The 21,207-nt window shown below is 43.9% G+C and overlaps 1 protein-coding gene across 1 annotated transcript in view; it reads left to right on the plus strand.

Moving 5' to 3' along the window:
- The window catches only part of NEMP2 (nuclear envelope integral membrane protein 2), a 75,344-nt gene extending 66,276 nt beyond the window's left edge, over window positions 1-9,068 (plus strand). Inside the window, exon 9 of the mRNA XM_077448670.1 lies at window positions 8,374-9,068. Within this exon, the coding sequence (XP_077304796.1) occupies window positions 8,374-8,596 (223 nt within the window). The 3' untranslated portion in view covers window positions 8,597-9,068. The remainder of the gene's footprint in view (window positions 1-8,373) is intronic.
- The last annotated feature ends 12,139 nt before the right edge of the window (window positions 9,069-21,207 follow it).

The following is a 21,207-nucleotide window of genomic DNA, read 5'->3' on the forward strand; positions in this document are numbered from 1 at the left end:
CACTGATAGGTGGTATGGATGGGCACTGATGTACCTGTAACATATGGTACTGATGGATGCCAGTCAGTGACCAACAATGCCTGCCAATCAGTGATGTCAATTGTGGGCACTGATTGGCATCCCTGGTGGTCTAGGGTGGCATACCTGGAGGTGGGCATCCCTGGTGGTCTGATGGTCCAGTGTGGGCATCCTCGGGGGGGGGGGGGGGGGGCGCTGCACTGATAATCAGCACAGACCCCCCCTGTCAGAGGAGCAGCTGTTCGACTCTCCTCTACTTGCGCCTGAGAGACGGGAGTGAGAAAAGGCCAATCACCGGCTCTTCCTGTTTACATCATGATTGGACATGGCTGATCACGTGGTACAGAGTCTCCATCAGACTCTTTACCTAGATCAGAGTTGTGGCGTGTCAGACTGACACACCGCAACAATGATCGCCGCGATGCACGCCTCTGGGGACACGCAGTGGCTTAATATCCTGGTCAGGATATTTAAACCACTTTTCCGCCATCATTTTGCTATATGGCAGGAGGCAAGTGGTTAAAATGGCACATTCTCGTGGAATGGTGACAAAATATGGTACTTAAAAATCTTCATTACCTGTATAGGGTTACAGAGAGGTCTAGTGCTAGAATTATTGTTCTCACTAACGTTGGTGGCTATACCTCACATGTGTGGTGTGAACACCGTTTACATATGCGTGTGTGACTTGTGTATGCATTCTGCTTCTGCGCGCGAGTGGAGGGATGGGGCACTTTAATTTTTTTTTTTTCTTCATTTTTTTTTTTCATACTGTCCCCTCCCCTCCCGCTGCTTTGGAAAGCGATCCAGTGGCTAATGAGCCTTTAGTGAGAAAGCAGGCCGACAACTGGAAAGATGAAATGGGGTTATGACTGATGGCTTCAGCTGTAACCCCAGCAAACCAAAACGTATATATACATATTGTGGTCGGCAAGTGGTAAAAGTGCTCTGAATGACAATCAAAGCCCCCGTCGCTAAATAAAATGGTTAACTTACAGTCCTGTTTACAATTTGTGTTTGCTTTGCTTCACTTCAAAAATTATACCCCATGTCGCTTTTTTCGAGTGTCAGAGCATCTCCAAAGTCTCCATAGAAGTCTGACACAGCTCAAACCAGGCTTTTTTTCTTTATCATACATCACGGGACACAGACATATAGTCATTACTACTTGGGTATATAGGCTACCTTCAGGTGATGGACACTGGCGCACCCAATACAGGAAGTTAATCCCCTATATAACCCCTCCCCTTACCAGGATTACCTCAGTTTTTTCACCAGTGTCTAAGGTGTTGGTCACGAGTGTAGTTATGCCCTGAGGAGCTCCGCTGGAAACAGCCTTCTATAGATCGGATCCATCCAAAATGCCACTGAGACCAAAGTGGGTGGTACCCGGGCCTCACAAAATAAGAACGAGGTTTTGCCTGTAACATCTCTCCTTGGAGGACGGGACCCAGTGCTTTGGTGATGCTCACATTACCATAAGTTTCTGCAGGTGGGGTGCTGTACAGGTCCAAGGAAGTGGGGCCCCCGATAAAAAGGGACCCGGTTCTTGAAGGTTTACTAAACACAGCAGAAATCCTGCGGCGTGGATAAGGTAAGGGAAGATGCCTAGGAACTGTAAAATGTCCACCTATGGTTTTTTTTCTTCCTCAAGTAAAATGTTGTCATGCCTAATGTCACCACTAGAGGGAGTAAATGCACATACCTTTCCATGTTTCTCAGTCAGCTCTGTGTCAGCAGTTAAAGCAGCATGTGTGATCCCAGCCAACAGAGGGGGGATTCCTGAAAATGATGGACTGATGATTACTGCGCCCTCCTCCCTGGGGAAAAGAGGGCTGGAAAGGTGCAACAGTGGCTTGTGCCTCCCTCTACCCCCCTTCCCTCGGAGGGTGCAGTGGCTTCCCCTATGTTTTATTAAACAGAACCGGCCTCCCCTCTCTCTAGGTCTGCCGGTCAGCGGATCCGAATGGCACCCGCGCGGGAACTAGTTTTATAATTTAAACATTGAGAAGAGTGGCGTAGAGGGACGTGACGTAGCGCAGCGCCGTGTGCAGTGATGTAGCGTCCACGTGGTGCACACGGCGCATGTGCGGGGATCCCGAATCTAGTAAAAACTAATTCATCCCAGCCTAAGGCTGCAGAGTGCGGCTGTCGGATCCACAGGACACAGAAGCGGTGGGGGGCATGTAAAGGGTTGCATACAGGAATTCCCAATAAGGGAGGAATACATTTTACTTGACACCAGGCTGAGCTTTACTAGCAGCAGTATTTTTTATTGCTGGACTATGCCTCAGCAAATAGTGGATTTATTTTAGTACCTCTGCTTTTGTGCTTACGACTATGGCTCCCAAAAAGGATGGTAAAAAAGCCACCTAAAATGCCACCCTCAGGCGCTGGAGATTCTAGTCATGCCTCCACATTGTCTTCTTCCCCTGATGTACCAGAAGGGGCTAGCCAGGGTGAGCCATTGAACCCTGTGGGTGTTGCAACCGCTTCTAGCATCTCAGCCCGTCTATGTGACTGAAGATGGTTTTTTCCTCCACCCTGCTGTGACTAGATGAAAGATTAGCGGGCCTTAATCGCTTCTTCCATTCAAAGGGAAAGAAAAGCGTGGTAGATCCCCCTCCCATACCTTAGGCTCTCTGTCAGGACAGCACTGGATGGGGGGAAATGAGTTACCCTCAGGGGATCAGGTGGAAAGACAGTCTAATGATGCCTCTTCTGAGGAATCAACTATGGAAAAAACATTTTCTGAGAAATTGCAGATAGTCTCTTACAGAGATGGTCCAGTCTGCTTTCAAGCTGCCCTTTAACAGAGTCAGTCCAAAGTACCGTTTCTGCCTTGGGTTCTCTCAAACCTCCTCAGACTTTGCATGCGTTTCCTGTCCATGCATTATTGGAGCAACTTATATATGCTGAATATGATCATCTAGATAAGCATTTTCTTCCTTCAAAAAGATTTTCTGTTCTTTACCCCATGGGGGAAAAGTGCGGTTGATGCTGCTGTGAATAAAAGTCTAACTTGTCCTGTGAACAATGCTCAGATGTTCAAGGATCCAACAGATAAGAGATTGGAATTCCTGTTTAAAATCCTCTTTTTCTTTGGCAGGTGCAGTGACTCAGCCTGCTGTTGCTGCAATCGGAGTTTGTCAATTCCTAAGGGATCAGTTTAAACAGGCTCTTAAGGAGATCCCTATTCAACAGGCCTGGAATTGAAGTGCCATGGGCATTATGTTTTGCCATTGATGCTATTAAGGATTCTATTTACCAGGCATCCCGCCTTGCGCTTGTGCTAGTGCACATGCGTAGGATCCTGTGGTTGAAAAATTGGTCGGCTGAGATACCATACAAGGAGGCTCCTAAATGGGGTTTCCTTTACATGCAGATCGGCTATTTGGTTACAATTTGAACAAATACATCCAAAAAATTTCTGGTGGGAAAAGTACGCTTTTGCCAGTTAAAGGAAGGAATAAATGCCCTTCATTTAAACGGGCTCCTTCTCCAGGGCCAGGAGCATCTGCCTCTAGGCAGTCACGACGGCCTCCATCGTCGGGGTCCAGAGGGAAGGGTCAGGTCCAAGGACAGAAGAAGTCCTGGGGATGGAAGCCTGCAAAACGTAATTCCAAGGCTTCATCGTGATGGGACGCCCCCACTCTCCAGGGTGGGGGGGAAGACTTCTGCAATTCCCAAGTTTGGTAGCGGGAAATTCAGGAAAGATGGGTCGTCTCCACAGTAACTCTATGATACAAACTGGAGTTTCTAGAGTTCCAACCGCCTTATTTTTTTAGGTCAAACGCCAAAGATCCAGGGAAGAGGCAAACTCTGTTTCAGGCATTAGATTAATGTTTCAAGAAGTGATTATGGAAATCCCTAGGGAAGAGCAAGGTTTGGGGTTCTATTCAAACCTCTTTGCGGTGCCAAAACCAAATAGAGATGTCAGGTCCATTCTAGATCTAAAAAATCTGAATCAATACCTGAAGGTCCGCTAGTTTTGTATGGAGTTGATCAGGTCAGTGGTTTCTGTCCTACAAGGAGGGGAACTTCTGGCATCTATCGACATCAGGGATGCATATCTGCATGTACCTATTTTTCCCACTCGCCACAGATTTCTGCGGATCAAGGTAGAACAGCAACATTTTCAGTTTGTGGCCCTACCCTTTGGGCTGGCTACTAGGTATTTACAAAGGTTCTGGTTCCACCTCTAGAGGTTAAGGGCGCAGGGGATTACAGTCCTGGCATACCTAGACGATCTGTTGCTGGTGGATTGGTTGGTTGCCCGTCTGGAGCAAAGCATGCGGGATATGAACAGATACCTGGAATACCTGGGTTGGGTTCTGAACCTAGAGAAGTCTTCCTTAAAACCACAAAAAAAGCTAGAGTACTTAGGTCTAATCATAGACACAGACCAATAAAGGGTGTTTTTGCCTCAGGCAAAGATCAGGGCCATAAGAGAGCTAGTACAAGTGGTCAGGCCAAAGGGAGATCCCCCCCATTTGCCTTTGCATGAGCCTGTTAGGGAAGATGGTGGCTTCATTCAAAGCAGTTCCCTATGCCCAGTTCCATTCAAGAGTGTTGCAAAACAGTATCCTGTCTGCTTGGAACAAAAAGGTCCAAGCTCTAGATTTGCCAATGCGGTTGTCCCCAGAGCCTTAGTTGGTGGTCAGTAACTCAGAATCTGCTAAAAGGAAAATCTTTCATACCAGTTATCTGGAAGGTGGGTACCTCAAATGCCAGTCTTTCAGGTTGGGGAGTAGTGCTAGAAGGGACAACTGTCCAGGGACAGTGGTCCGAGACCAAAAGAGCTTTGCCCATAAACATCCTAGAGATTCAGGCAGCTCGTCTGGCTCTGAAGGCCTGGACATTGAAGTTATGGGGTTGTCCTGTCAGAATCCAATCTGACAATGCCACAGCTGTAGCTTATATCAATCTCCAAGGGGGCACCAAGAGTCACGCAGCTCGGAGAGAAGTGAATCATATTCTGCTTTGGGCGGAAAGGAATGTTCCTTGCCTATCAGCAGTCTTCATTCCAGGTTTAGATAATTGGCAGTCGGACTACTTGAGTCACCAACAATTATTCCCGGGGGAATGGTCCATGCACCCTGACATTTTTCAGGCTGTTTGCCAAAGATGGGGGATCCCGGACGTAGATCTTTTGGCGCCCAGATTCAACATGAAGTTGGTCAACTTTGTGTCCAGGACAAGAGATCCACTCGCATTCGGGACAGATGCATTGGTGACCCCATTGGATCAGTTCTCACTGATTTATGCATTTCCCCCTATTCAATTACTGCCACGACTTCTTTGCAGGATCAAGCTGGAAAGGAAGGTGGTAATTCTTGTAGCCCCAGAATGGCCCAGAAGGTCCTGGTATGCAGTGATCGTAAAGATGGCGATGGGGGATCTGTGGACCCTTCCGCTGCGTCCAGACCTACTTTCGCAGGGTCCGATATTCCATCCTACCTTACAAACTCTAAATTTAACGGCTTGGCTTTTCAAATCCACATTCTGAAGAAACATGGCCTATCTGGGTAAATTATCTCTACCTTCATTAACGCAAGGAAGCCAGCTTCAAGGGTCATATATTAGTCTGGAAAGCTTATGTTTCCTGGTGTGAGTCCAAGGGTTGGCACCCTCGAAAGTATAGCATAGGCAGAATTCTTGCCTTTCTAGTTACAGGTAGAGATGAAGCTGGCCTTTAGTACTATTAAGGGCCAAGTCTCAGCTTTATCGGTCTTATTTCAAAGATCGCTTGCTTTGCATTGTTTGGTCTGGATTTTTATGCAAGGGATAATGCGGATTAATCCTCCAGTTGAATCTCCCTTGAACCCTTGGGACTTGAACTTGGTTTTGTCTGTGTTGCAAAAACAGCCTTTTGAACCAATTCAGCATACTCCCTTAGTCCTTCCGACAAGGAAATTAGTGCTGCTATATCCTCAGCAAGGAGGGTTTCAGAGTTTTCCTGTAAAGAGCCATATTTGATTATTCATGAGGACAGGACTGTGTTGCGTCCTCATCTAGGGTTTCTGCCTAAGGTGGTTTCAAGTTTTCATTTAAACCAAGATATTGTTCTTCCATCGTTTTTTCCAAAACCATGTTCTAAGGAAGAAAAGTCACTACATTGTCTTTATGTAGTAAAGAGCTGTCAAAGTCTCTTTAAAGACGACTGCTCAGGTTCAGAAGACTGATGTCTTGTTTGTACTGCCAGAAGGTCCTAGAATAGAACAGGCAGCATCTAAATCCACTATATATATATATATATATATATATATATATATATATATATATATATATATTATGGATTAGGCAAGTTAGAATTCAGGCCTATGGTTTAAAGGGTAGAATTCCACCTTTTCAAGTCAAGGCACACTCTACCAGTGCTTCTTGGGCAGTGCATCATCAGGCCTCCATGGCTCAGGTCTGTAAGGCCGCGACCTGGTCTTCAGTCCATACGTTCACCAGATTTTATCAAGTGGATGTAAAAAGGCATGAGGATATTGCCTTTGGGCACAGTGTGCTGCAGGCAGCATTATAGGTCCTCAAGTCTGTTTTCACCCTATGGGTTGTATCCCCCCCCCCCAAATAGCATTGCTATAGGACGTCCCATGTAGTAATTACTATGGTTCTGTGTCCCGTGATGTAAGATAAAGAAAATAGGATTTTTATAACCGCTTACCTGTATAATCCTTTTCTTGGAGTGCATCACGGGACACAGAGGTCCCTCCCCTATTTTTGGATTTATGTATATTGCTTTGCTACAAAAACTGAGGTACTCCTGTTAAGGGGAGGGGTTATATAGTGGATGAACTTCCTGTATTGGATGTGCCAGTGTCCATCACCTGAAGTTGGCCTATATACCCATATAGTAATTACTATGGCTCTGTGTCCCGTGATGTACTCCAAGAAAATGTTTTTACAGGTAAGCGGTTATAAAAATCCTATTTTTTTTTTGCCATTGGTGCAATAAAGGCCTCTTTCTGGCAACGCGACCATGCAGCTTGGTTTTTGTTCAAGTAGCATCATATTGTGTTCCTTAAAAGCAACCACGCTGCCATTTTCCAGAGCAGCATGTACTTCTCCTGAGGTTATTTGTGTATTTTTCTTTGTATCCTGAACAATTTTTCTGACAGTTGTGGCTGCAATCTTCCTTGGTCTACCAGACCTTGGCTTGGTATCAAGAGATCCCTGAATTTTCCACGTCTTAAAGTGGAGTTCCACCCAAAAGTGGAACTTCCGCTTATCTGATTCCCCCCTCCAGTGCCACATTTGGCACCTTTTGGCAGGGAAGGGGGGAGCGGATACCTGTTGTTTGTTTTTTTTTGTTTTTTTTTTACAGGTACCCTGTCCCCACTTCTGGGAGACCCGGCCCGTGGCGAATTACGTCAACAGCTCGGTCTCTCTCCTTCTCCTCCCTCCCCTTCTGCTGGGCCAGTGAGAGAGTGCACATGCGCAGTAGGAACCAGACCGTGTTCCCTTACCCGCAATGGCAGCGGCAGCACCCGACCAGCCGATGGAAACCTCAGCTGTGGCCGACATCGCTGGACTCCAGGACAGGTAAGTGTCCTAATGTTAAAAGACAGCAGCTACAGTATGTGTAGCTGCTGACTTTTCATTTTTAAAGGTTCGGGTGGAATTCCCCTTAATAATTTATTTAACATTACTGACTGGCATGTTCAAGGCTTTGGATATTTTTTTTTTTTATCCATTTCAATCTTTATAAAGTTCCATTACCTTGTTACGCAGGTCTTTTGACAGTTATTTTCTGCTCTCCATGGCTCAATATCCAGCCTGCTCATTGCATCCACATGAGAGCTAACAAACTCAATGACTATTTATACAGACACTAATTGCAATTTAAAAAGCCACAGATGTGAGTAATCTTTTTAATTGCTATTTTAACCTGCGTGTGTGTGTGTGTGTCTCTGTACCAAGGCCAAACATTCCAGGATCTATAAACTTTTGATCAGGGCCATTTGGGTGTTTTATGTTTTCATTATTTATGATTCAAGAATGAGCCAAACAACTATGTGATAATAAATGGCTTAATATGATCTCTATCCTTAAATAAAAGAGTTTTTTGGCATGATCGGTCATATGTTTTATATCAATGCCAAAATTTCCCAATTTCTGCCAGGGTATGCAAACCTTTGAGCACAACTGTATATATGTGCTGTGCTGTACTGTACTAAGAAAGGATTAAAGGTTTGATTAATTTTTGCAAACATCTACTCATGCTGTCTATACAAGAATAAAAGTATCACAGGCCAAATAAAAGTTGAGGGCGGTAACGCTTCCATGTTTTGTTTTCTCAAATGTTGCAGAATACTTCCTAAAAGTGTGTATGTGTTTGTTTGGCAGGTTTGCACAGTTTATCTTGGGCTCCAATCATGTTTCCTTAGAAGAGACCAGTACACATGAAGAACAGTATGGACTTGGAAGCGCCTTCCTGGAGGAGCAGCTTTTTCAAGAATCGCAGAACTCCCAACAGATGGAATTCGTTCCTCAAGAAAATGAACACTCTGAGGACTATATAAATACTTTCGATCCATCGGACAGTGAATCAAGTGTTCTGCTTCACTAGTTTTATTACTTTTGTAATATTTTAAGCATTTTTTTTTAAACCTGAACTGGACATTTTAATGAACTAAGATGGTCCTGTAATTTTTGGAACTGGACCTTGGAAAAGGACCTTGCACTGCTCATGATATGCATATAAATGCTATTGCTGTGAAACAAATTATGCAGGTTCACCCAACTTTATCAACAATTGTACATTTTAAGAATTAAGCCTACCTTCTACCTTTTTGGAAGGTGGGAGGGAGTGGTATATATTGCATATGATTAATGATGGTATGAATATAGTGCTGTGTCTTGTTGCATTTTTGGGAGCAGTAGGTAAACAGTGACTTCTCCCCCTGCTATGAACTGGGCTAGTCTTTAGGGGGTTCCATATTGCTTCTTGGGTTATATTGTGTTGATCTAATATTTACGAAAGTTGCAACGATGCTGGAAGGAAATAATTCCAATCTAAGTAAAAAAAAATGGCCAACCTGTGTTTTGTTTTTTGTTTTTTTGTTTTTTGTGCATTGTCTAATGTAAAAAAAATGCCCCAACCCTGGTGGTACTGACATTGCTACCCTGATGACTTAGATTTGTTACAGTGGTTTACAATGAATGGAGCTCTAGTAATAGTAGTATAGTGATTTATAAAGGTATATTTAAAGTCCTAAACCGTACATACTTTTCAATGGCGCTCTAGTAAGCATCAAGAAGGGGTGTTCAGTGTCTTGAAAACTTGCTGCAATTTATACTGCAGTTTGACTAGATTAATACTTTGTACTGTAACACCATTTATTAAGGTTCCAGTGAGGTGATGCAATGTGCATGTGCAGACCAGAGCTCCATGCTGTGTCGGCCACGACATGCCCCTCAGGCTCCAGGGGCGGCCGGTGAGCACAATGCTCCGGGGGACACATATGACCAGGCTAATGATATCTGTGTCAGTGTGCCGGGCCAGCAGCCACCCCATACTGATCGGAGAGTGGGTCTGCGATGGAATGTCCCCAGCTCGTCTGGACTGGTAAGTACAGCTCTCCCTGCCTTGGTGGGGCTGAGCAGCTGGGCATTCCCTGGGAGGTTGATTCGGGGGTCCCTCTCCTCCCTGTCCTCTCTCCCTATCCCCCCCATGGGGGATGCTGCATAGGCTGCTGAGCGGTGTGTGTGCACATAGACAGGGGCTCCTCGGGTAGCTCTCACCTTGGGTTGGGGGCTGCGCTGGGTAGCTGTGCCCTGGGTGTCTGTCTCTCCCCTGGGTGTCTGGAGGTCTGTTTCTGCTGATCGCTGTAGTGCTGTCTGCCGCCATTTTCTCTGCCTGTGTTTCACTGTCCCTCTCTGTATACAGTGCTTTGGTGGCCATGTTTGGTGTGACCAGGGAGAAGCATGGTCAGGAACCATTTTTCTGTAGTTCGGTGGCCATTTTCCCTGTGATCATGTCCTTTCTACTGGACGCTCGGCTGCCGTTTTTTCATACCCAGCGCTGATCCCTAAGGGCTCAGAACAGCGCGGTTTCCTCGCTGACACGAGACACAGACACATTTAGCTGGACGGCGCAGAACGCAGTCAGGGTGGCGAGTCCTGCGGTGGGGGCACCCTTTAGCAGTTAAGGAGTGTTGACTAGTATTTATGATTATGTGCATACCCCTCAATCATTGTAGTAGTATGGACATATACATATCTAGATCTGAGAGATCTTGTACAAAAGAGATAGTTCAATCAGCAATACACATTTATTTATAGGGTTACATAATATATACAAATTACACACCAGACAGTATTTACATCACAATATACAGTGTAGGTCCCCTGGCTTACATGATATTTACAAATTACTCACAGAACCATATTTACAATACAATATAAGGTGCAAGTTTAGAGTTAGATTACCTGTTAACTTCAGGTCAGCCCATGGTGACTGCCATGTGCTCCCACACCAGAGTGAGTTGGCCTTCTCACAAAGCATTATATCCCCCCCCCCCCCCCACTTCCTGTAGTGTGGCTAATATAATTCTCCCTAATTTGTCACTGTACCTAGTCAATGTATATTGGGAACAGCCTGAGTGGATGAGTCAACGAAAGCTGTTGTTTACTTCCCAGGTGAGATGTTATCAGGGAAAACAAAAGGCCAAGCTTTGAAGTTGAACCAATTACAGTAACACCAACACAAACACTCAATACTTTAAATATATATTTAAATCTAATGGAAATATATTTCTAATTACAATATTGTACAGGTATTAATGGAGATTTCACATAAACTCATAAGGCTACAGATGGCCCCTTGTGGCCAGTTGAGAATATGAGACTTGGCTTTGCCCTCTGAAATGAAATAAAACTCTTTGAGAAGAAAAAAAACTTTTAAACTCCCCATCTCTACAGTTCACATTTCTGGATCCCAGTATCGGTAGTCCTCACTTGTTCTGAATGTAATAAGTCCATAATAAAATCATAGGATACAAAACACAATAAAAAAACAAGAGGGATAAAAAAAAAACATGAGGATCCTTGTTCTCAACCGTCCAATAATAATAGTGCGAAAGTCAATAATGTCAATCTGGTCATGTTGCCCTTGCTTCTGGGACAGCCTTCCATGGTGATTCCCGTTGGATACCGCATACAGTAATGGCCTTTGGACCAGCTTTCCCGGCTAAGATTATACTTTGTTAATGTGGATAGAGGTAGAGAAAGAACACCACAAGTACATTTGAGACACATGCATTCAAATTAATGCTTGTCTGGTAAGTCTGATCAGTTAGGACCTTCTATTAGAATTACCATAGATATACTGTGACATACTAATAAGACCCCTTTCTCAGTGACATGTGTAACAATTTGGTTACGCCCTTCAGCCAGGTGTCTGATTTCCACCCCCCATCTTTCTTCCCCCATGGTCATATGCCTGCAAGTAACTCTGTTCTGCCTTCTGCTGAATACCACTGTGTGTCTGTGTATGACCCTTCAAGTGTCCAGGGGGATCTTGTTGCCATCGCAACTCACCACTAACTGCTGTTACTAAAGCTGTGTTCAGTGCAATATTTGGCCATATCGCTCCATCCTTGGCTACCATGTGTAGCTACTGTACGAGCCCTGCCTTTAGCAGGCTACGGAAGAGGTCATCACTTTAAGAGTTCTCATTGCAGATTAGGCAGTGTCGCCTACGCAGACAAACATGACTGGATTTCAGAATACAGATAGGTGTGATGTCACCAGTCACTAGTGGCTTCAGGAAAAATCTAACTAAAATACTCTTAAGTACAAATGTACTATACTCCCTGCTATTTGCCAATCACTATGAGTCTCACAAGTCCCAGTATATCTATGATATTCACGCAATGCTCTTTGAACTTATTATGGCACAAAAAGGAAAAACTGAGCAACATAAAAAAAGAAAAATGATCAATGACCACATCTGATGACTGCCCAATATTAGAACTGTAGAGAGGATTGTATGTCACATATACACAGAAAATAGTCACATGGTTGTAGCTAAACCCTAATGTTACTATTGTCCTGATAATAGCTACAATTACCTAAATTCATATAAAACAATTATCCAATGTCATAAGAAAAAAAACAAAAACTGTCGGATACTCGACCCATCCCCAAAATGCTAAAGGGAAGCTTTTAATATTCTATATCAACATTTGTAATTGCTTTAAATGTTCTCCATATAATGTTCCCCATACTCCCCTCTTTTTTTTTTTTATTTCACCATAGGCAAGCCAAACTGAAGAATCACCCAAAAAAAAAAATAAGGTGATATAGGAAGTAAAGAAAAAAAAAATAGTTTTCCTTAAGGGAAAAAAAAACTAAACAATAAAGAAAAAAAAAAAAAACTATTCAGATTGAATGCTGCCTCAACCTTTAATTTGTTAAAGAGCCTTGAATCTGTAATTGTGTTAAACAAAATGATTGAATCTGCCTTCAAACATTGCGCAACACCCTCTCTCGGTGGTGATTAACATATTAATTGACTCTCCGTGCAAAGCCATTTGCAAGTCAAGCAGGCCACAAAAATTTGTATTAGAGAGAGTAGGACCTCTGTTTATTGACACAGACCGCCCCCAAAACATTTTTTTTTTTTTTTTAGAATTTAGTTAGGCCTGACTGTAATTAATTCCATTCAAAGCTTCTCCTTAAAACCAACATAAAATTATGTTTTAAGGTCCTCATCTGTGTTTCACAATACTTTGCCCCGTCTGAGTCCAATCATCCATCCTTGTTTGGGCAATTACCCTAAAATACAAAACTTAAAAATCATTAATAACACCTCACTGTACCTCTCTGAGAGGTTCATAATGGTCTACAATAGTAGTGGATGCTTGGACCAGACTTCCAGCCAAGGTAATGAGTCTATACTTTGACAGACCAAATATGGAAAAACTGGGAGGGTTTGTAAATACTTAAATTCTAAAATGACAACATATAGATCTATAACCTTCACACATATTAGCATCACATGAGTTAATTTGGAAGGAAAAACAAAACACAAGACCTACTGAATCCATAAGATGTCACAAGGTGCAAAGTAATGTATCATGTAGTTTCCGAGTGTCAGAGTGAAAGAACTTTCACTCTAAGCCACAGGAAAGGAGAAAACAAAAATATACACAACATCCCTACAGTTCCTCATAGTTATAGGGATTGAGATTTCATATTTTTGCACAGGTTATTTATTCGCAAGTACATTTAAACTTGTAAAATAATAAAAAAAATATATATAAATTTAAACATACCAGTATTGAGCTCATTTCCAATGAAAAAAAAATATTATAAAATAATCATAAACAGTACAACGCATGCGCATTAGTGTGATCACACTTATTTAAGGCCATAAAGCAATGTTGAGTACACCCCATAAGAAAAAAAATCTTTGTTTAAACATACACATTCATTTCGATAGCATGCCATACATCCTGGATAGCACTTTGGTATTTGCAAATGAATTGTTAGGCGTTTCTGGAAACGGGAGAGAGAGAAAAAAAAACAACAACCAAGAACACCAACCCAAAACAAAAAATAAAAATAAACTGAAGCAAGAGTAAGTTTCTGTACTAAGCAACACTTGTACCCTATACCTTTGAATATTCATGGCAGTCTTCTGATCCTTTGGGGAAGATAAACACCTATATTACTAATAACCAAGTTTGAATACCTAGCCTAATATACATTACCTTAGGTGTATGTATTTATGTATATACATCTATATTGATACACCTGCTTAACATGTAAAAACTTTTTCATGAGCTCCCTGCACCTGGAAAATATAACTTACACAAAAGTTATTACCCTTTTCCCTTTCTTTGGCACAAAGAAAGCAAACACTACCACATTGTTACATTTACATATTTACATTGGTATATGTTCACTGACATCCGCACTTGGATCTGGTGAAAATAAATTACTCAGATCATAGACATCTGAATGACACATTAGATCTGGTATTTCTTTCACTGTTTCTACATTGCTTATATTTAAGTTTTGTTCCCCGTAAGGGGAAGTCCTAGCAGATAATATAGATAGATTGGGCCTCCCTCCTGTATTTTCTGTTTGAATGGAATAGACGGTTTTCTGTGGGGTCTTAACAATTTGATCAAAAGATTGTTTTATTTCTTTCAGTTCTTTATTACACTGTACCACATCTGCATGGCATGCTTCATATTTTTCCTTAAGAACATGTTGTGATGTTTCCATTATTTTATTGGTATTTTCCCAATTATGAATATGCGACTTCAGTAGCTCAATCTCATTTTCAAGAGACGTAATTGTGGTTATTAACGTAAGTTCTTTCAGAACTGATCTCCTGTGCTGTAATCTGAGATCGCTTTCCATGGTATTTACATTCAAAGGGGAGCATGAGGCTATTTGCCTTTGACTAGTAACTGTGGAGCCATGCCTATAGATCTTATCTTTGGAGGCATTGTAATTGTAATGATGTCTCTTTCTGTTTGAAAAGGTGGCCAATTCTCCTGTAGTGTGACTTGCTAAATAGGTATTTTTGTTTGTACGCTGGTGATAAAACTTTGATTTCACAGAATTAGACCTTCTGGCTACATGAAAATAATTGTGCATACAATCCATGATACTTTGATATGAATCTTTAAGAGGATTTATAAAAAATCCACATTGAATTTTAAATTTTGGATGGGCATTAGATATTAGGAGGGTTTTGTACTCTGGGTCCTCTCTGTTTACATTTCTCCGTTTGCCTACATAGCAAGCTGACCATAGCCTGTTTGCATAAAGAAGTGGATTCTCATTATTTTCCTGTTTTGTTCTAAACGCTGCTATTAAGCCTAGGTCAAAGGGATATAATATTTTTAGCAGTTCATCTACAGTTTCATTGTAATCTGCTCTTCCTTCTTTAACATGGTCTGGTAAGGAAGACCATGTGTCTAAGTTAACTGTTAATAGTAAAACTTTAACCTGATCTCTGGAGTTGGCAACTCCCAGCAATTTACATCGATGCAAGACATTATCTGCATGAAATGTTATGTGCACTCCTGGCAATAGTTTGCCAATATTGTTAGCTACAAGTAGCACATTTTCTAAAGACTGTCTGTCCTCCCTATCCATCTTTTGTACTTTACTCTCAATTCCTGTTACATGCACTTCATTCACTGCAGGAACCATCTTTCAAACTTTTTTTTTTTTTTTAATCGACTGAATCTTCATGCATAGAAACATTGGGCAACAGCTGTTTTCATCTCCTTCTAATGTATCTGGACTCTTCATGTACAAATTCTATATTATATTTAGCTTTTAACATGTGATGTGTTCCTTAGTATACTAACAGTAGGCTTCCTAATGATCACACACTGTACAACACAGCTATTTTTTATAGCCCATTTCTATATTGAGCACATAGAGCACCCAATGTTATTTTTTAGCATTCAGATGAAAAACCCTTTCATAGTGTGCCTTTTGTAGATATTGCAACCCCTTGAGATATTGCTGAAAGAGACCACCAATTTTTCCAGTCCCTTCGTGGTCGCCATTTGTTGACTAGTATTTATGATTATGTGCATACCCCTCAATCATTGTAGTAGTATGGACATATACATATCTAGATCTGAGAGATCTTGTACAAAAGAGATAGTTCAATCAGCAATACACATTTATTTATAGGGTTACATAATATATACAAATTACACACCAGACAGTATTTACATCACAATATACAGTGTAGGTCCCCTGGCTTACATGATATTTACAAATTACTCACAGAACCATATTTACAATACAATATAAGGTGCAAGTTTAGAGTTAGATTACCTGTTAACTTCAGGTCAGCCCATGGTGACTGCCGTGTGCTCCCACACCAGAGTGAGTTGGCCTTCTCACAAAGCATTATATCCCCCCCCTACTTCCTGTAGTGTGGCTAATATAATTCTCCCTAATTGGTCACTGTACCTAGTCAATGTATATTGGGAACAGCCTGAGTGGATGAGTCAACGAAAGCTGTTGTTTACTTCCCAGGTGAGATGTTATCAGGGAAAACAAAAGGCCAAGCTTTGAAGTTGAACCAATTACAGTAACACCAACACAAACACTCAATACTTTAAATATATATTTAAATCTAATGGAAATATATTTCTAATTACAATATTGTACAGGTATTAATGGAGATTTCACATAAACTCATAAGGCTACAGGAGGGTGGGACCATTCACTGTGCTAATTCCCCAACAGGTGGCAGACAGGGTAAGGTCAGCATGGCTTCAGAAACTGGTGTTTCTTCCCCCGAACTCCAGGCAATTGCAACTGGTTTGCCTGCAGACAGTGCAGTGCCTCTGGATGCTTTGTCGGCGGTCCTTAACACATTTGTTGCCAAGATGGAGGCGGTGCATGGGCGCAAAGGTGGTAAAAAGTGTCCCCCGCCCTCCGGGGAGAGCTCTGATGTAGACTCAGGCCCCGCTGAGGCTGGTGACCCCTGCTCTGTTGTTTCAGATGACGCTGACCAGTACCGATCGGACAGTGATGATGAGCCTCCATCTGGGTCCGCGCGTGACAAAACGCTAATTGGAGCACATATCACAGCTGTGCATGATACCCTGAGGATTCAGGACACAGCAGATTCCTCTGCTGAGGTAGCAGTCCCTTTTGGGTCCCGTAAGTCAGCCCCGTGCACCTAAGGTGTTTCCGTATCTGACTTATTTCAATAAGTTCGTATACAAGGAATGGGGTAGACCACAATGGACCTTTTCGGTCCCAAAATATATGGTGGTGCGTTACCCTTTTGAGGAGAGCCTTCTCAAGAAATGGTCGGCTCCTCCGGTCGTGGACCCCTCAGTATCCAGGTTAAACAAAGTAACCACGATTCCGGTAGAGGGGACTCCTGCCTTTAAGGACCCCACAGACAGGAAGGCCGAGGCAGTGGCCCATTCCTTGTTTACAGTTGTGGGGTCAGCGATGCAACCAGTACTGGCCTCTGCACTTGTGTCACAGACACTGACTGAGCAAAACGTTTGCACCGCGAATTGGGGGAGCAACAGGCTTCTCCTGTCTGCGTGGAAGTACCAGACCAGTTAGTCAAGGCCTTAAGTACGTTTGTGGCGCGGCCCTGGATACCCTCCCTCTCTTATCCAGGGCTTCAGTGTCAGCAGTGGTGCTGAGGCGCCTGATTTAGCTAAAATGCTGGACGGCTGACCAGGCATCTAAAAAAAAGCCCTGACGGATCTACCCTTCCTTGGTGAGTGGCTCTTTGGAGCCTTGGATGACATCATTAAGAATGCCACAGGTGGGAAGAGTACCTTACTTCCACAGGCCAAGAAGGCTAAGGAGCCACACTGTAGGCAAGGGCCCTCATTTTCCACTCACAAATGGCTTTTTCGTCCATCCGGGCCTTCGGCTAAACGTCCCCAGCCTGACAGGACGACCTCTGAAGGGGGGGTCGCCTTCGAAGTTTGCAGCACGGTGGGCCTCTCAGCTGTCCGACCAATGGGTTTGCGAACTGATTTCCTCTGGCTACAAGATAAGAGTTCCTCTCTTGGCCACCAAACAGATTCTTCCCTTCCAGCATGCCCTTGCTCCCGGCTCGCCGGGAGGTCCTCGTGGGGGCGGTAAGGGACCTGCTAATTTGCGGGGTTATAGTACCTGTTCCGGAGTCAGAAAGGTTCCAGGGTTTCTACTCCAATGTGTTTGTAGTCCCCAAAAAGGAAGGAATATGTCCGATCTTGGACCTGAAAGCCCTCAATTGCTTCGTGAAAGTACAGAGGTTCAGAATGGAATCAGTTCGCTCAGTAGTTGCTGCACTTCATCAAGGGGACTTCCTGGCATCTCCAGACATCCAGGATGCGTACCTGCACGTACCCATATGCCTCAGGCATCAGAGGTTTCTGCGATTCGCAGTTGGGGATGACCACTACCAGTTTGTGGCTCTCCCTTTTGGCTTGGCATCAGCCCCCTGAGTCTTTACCAAGGTATTGGCTCCAGTTTTTTGGTGTTGCTGCGACAACCCGGGATCGCGATCGTAGGTTACCTAGACAATCTCCTCCTGAGAGCATCTTCCGCCTCAGAATTGAAGGAGGATGTAGCGATCACCATGCAAACTTCTTAGGACTTTGGGTGGCTGTTGAACCTAAAAAAGTCGGTGGTTATACCAACTCAACGTTTGGAGTACCTAGGCTTACTGCTGGACTCCATGGACGCGAGAGTGTTTCTCCCTTCAGACAAGCTGTAGACTCTCGGAACCGCGGTAAAGCTGTTGATGAACCACAGGTGGCTGTCGCTACGATTCTGGATTGTGGGGCTCATGGTGGCCTCCTTCGAGGCTGTGCCGTACGTCCAGTTTCATACCGGAGTCTTGAGAAGGAGATCTTGACGAAATGGGACAAATCTCCGTTATCCCTGGATTGGCAGATTCAGGTGAGCCAGTCAGTCAGGGACTCCCTGCTCTGGTGGCTGAGGTCCCCCGGAACTTCGGTCCGGGAAGTCATTCCTACCTCTACATTGGACAGTGATCACAACGGACGCCAGCCTGACTGGGAGTACAGTCGACCCAGGGCCTTTGGTCAAGGGAGGAATCCAAATTGTCGTTAAATGTGCTAGAGATATGAGCTATCAGGCTATGCCTCTCCACAAGGTCAATGAGACTTCAAGGGTGTCCGATCAGGATCCAGTCAGACAATTCCACGGCGGTGGCATATGTCAATCGTCAAGAAGGAACAAGAAGCTCGGCTGCAGCACAGGAAGACGCTCACATCCTTCAGTGGGCAGAGCGACATGTACTGGCCCTATCGGCCATTTACCTCCCCGGGAGTGGAAAACTGGCAGGCGGACTACCTAAGTCGCCATATGCTGGACGCAGAGGTGTTTAGGCAACTGTGCCTACGGTGGGGCACACCAGATGTGGATCTCCTGGCTTCCTGTCTCAATCAGAAGGTACCAAGATTCGTGTCCAGAACTAGAGATCCTTGGGCAAATGCGCTGGTGGCTCCGTGGGGTCAGTATCAACTGATCTATGCCTTTCCTCCGCTAAAGCTACTACCACGTCTGCTCTGCAGAGTGGAGGCCGAGGGGATTACAGTAATTCTGATTTGGCCTCAACGTCCCTGGTACACCAACCTAGTGCGCCTGGTGGTGGACGCCCCGTCGACTGCCGTTTTTGCGAAAGGACCTTCTATCTCAAGGTCCGATTCTACATCCTGCTTTACCATCGCTGGTTTTAACGGCATGGTTATTGAGAGCCAGGTACTAAGGAACCGGGGTCTAACGGACTCTGTGATTTTCATTATCCAGGATCTTTCTGTTTCTACAGCGTGGAGTAGACCAGAAATTGGCTTTAAGCACCATTAAAGGACAAATTTCAGCTTTTGGCTGTCTTTTTTCAGCGACCACTGATGTCTCACTATTTAGTGAGCATCTTTGTTCAGGGGGTTCGGCATGTAGTTCCTCCTGTGCGTCCACCGTTACCTGCGTGGGATCTGAACCTGGTGTTATCGGCTGTCCAGAAACCGCCGTTTGAGAATATCTGAGAAATTCCCTTGTTGACTCTTTCCCAGAAAGTGGTCTTTCTAGTGGCTATTACATCAGCCAGGAGGGTTTCGGAACTGGTGGGCCTTGTCTTGCAAGTCACCTTATCTGATTATCCATAAGGATAAGGTGGTGTTGCGTTCGCAACCTTCTTTTCTGCTGAAGGTGGTTTCGGCATTCCATATCAATGAAGACATTGTGTTACTATCTTTGTGTCCTAAGCCGACACATCCTAGAGAGGTAGCCCTCCATTCCCTGGATGTGGTCCGGGCTCTGCCACTGCTCCCTTTCGGAAGTCAGACTCTGTTTGTTTCGGTAGCTGGTCTGAAAAAAAGGAATGACTGTCTCGGCCACCATTTCCAGGTGGATCAGATTGTGGTTCAGTCCTATGCCTTGAAGGGGCAGGTGCCCCCCTTTCCGGTTACGGCCCATTCCACCAGGGCAATTGGAACCTCTTGGGCCTTCCGACATCAAGCGTCTGTCGCTCAAGTGTGTAAAGCAGCGACTTGGTCGTCTGTTCACACCTTTACAAAATCCTACAAGTTTTGCAAGCGGCCATGTAATTTGCAGTTGCACACATTTTTTTTCAGTTTTTTTTTTTTGACAAAAAACAGTTACCTTTAAGTAAAATTCACTGTTGCATTGTTACTGCAAGTTCTGATTCGGTTAGATAAGGTGGTGACTCCCCTGTTAGGGAGCACTCTGTTTTTTTGTGGGTGAAGTTTTTATGCTGTTTCCCACCCCTCGTTTTGACACTGCTTGGGGACGTTCCGATAGTCTAATTAAAGGAGCTGTGTCAGTCAGTGAACATAAGAGAAAATAGGATTTTTGTACTCTCCGTAAAATCCTTTTCTCTGTAGTTCACTGACTGACACTGCACCTCCCCTCCTATTTTACGGTATATTGCTTGTTGATGTACTGAGGCTGCAGGAAGCAGGCTGGGGGTTGTTACTGAAGGGACCGCCCCGTGGGTGGAACTAGAAAGTTCTGTTTTTTTTGTACATGTTAACATGTTCTGCCTAGTCCTCTCCTGAAGGTGGCGTACAACCCGATGGTCTAGGTAAAGGAGCTGTGTCAGTCAGTGAGCTACAGAGAAAAGGATTTTACGGTGAGTACAAAAATCCTATTTTTCAACGTGTGACTCCAGTCTTTAAATAGTGTCCATATACTGTATTTAGGGTGTTAATGTTAAACTTTAAAGTGGAGTTCCACCCCCCCTCTTGTCAATCATTTGGGTCCCAGATGATTGTGCGGCCAGTCAAAGCGCACGGCTCGCGCATGCACAGTAGGTGCCCACAGTTAAAAGGCCGGCCGAGCGGAGGGTGAGACGAGCAGGTCTTCGATCCACCACATTGCTGGACCTTGGGACAGGTAAGTATCCGATTTTGAAAAGTCAGCAGCTGCAGTATTTGTAGCTGTTGACTTTTTTTTAGACGGCACTCCGCTTTAAATACTAGTCCAAAAGCAGCAGTGGCATGTTTTGAAAAAAATGGCAGCAGCAAGAGAACCAACAGCCTTGAAGTTTTTTTTCCATTTAGGTCCACATTTGTGTGTATTTTTTTTGTACAGTATTTTAAAAAATGAGGAAGTTCAAAAGTAAAACCGTATAAAATATTTAATTTTGTAGTGGGCTTTAAAAAAAAAAAAAAAATAGTTTTGTCT

Source organism: Lithobates pipiens, unplaced genomic scaffold, assembly GCF_037356315.1.
Source record: "Lithobates pipiens isolate NorthernLeopardFrog02 unplaced genomic scaffold, aLitPip1_a1.2 Scaffold_22, whole genome shotgun sequence".
Classification (NCBI taxonomy): domain Eukaryota; kingdom Metazoa; phylum Chordata; class Amphibia; order Anura; family Ranidae; genus Lithobates; species Lithobates pipiens.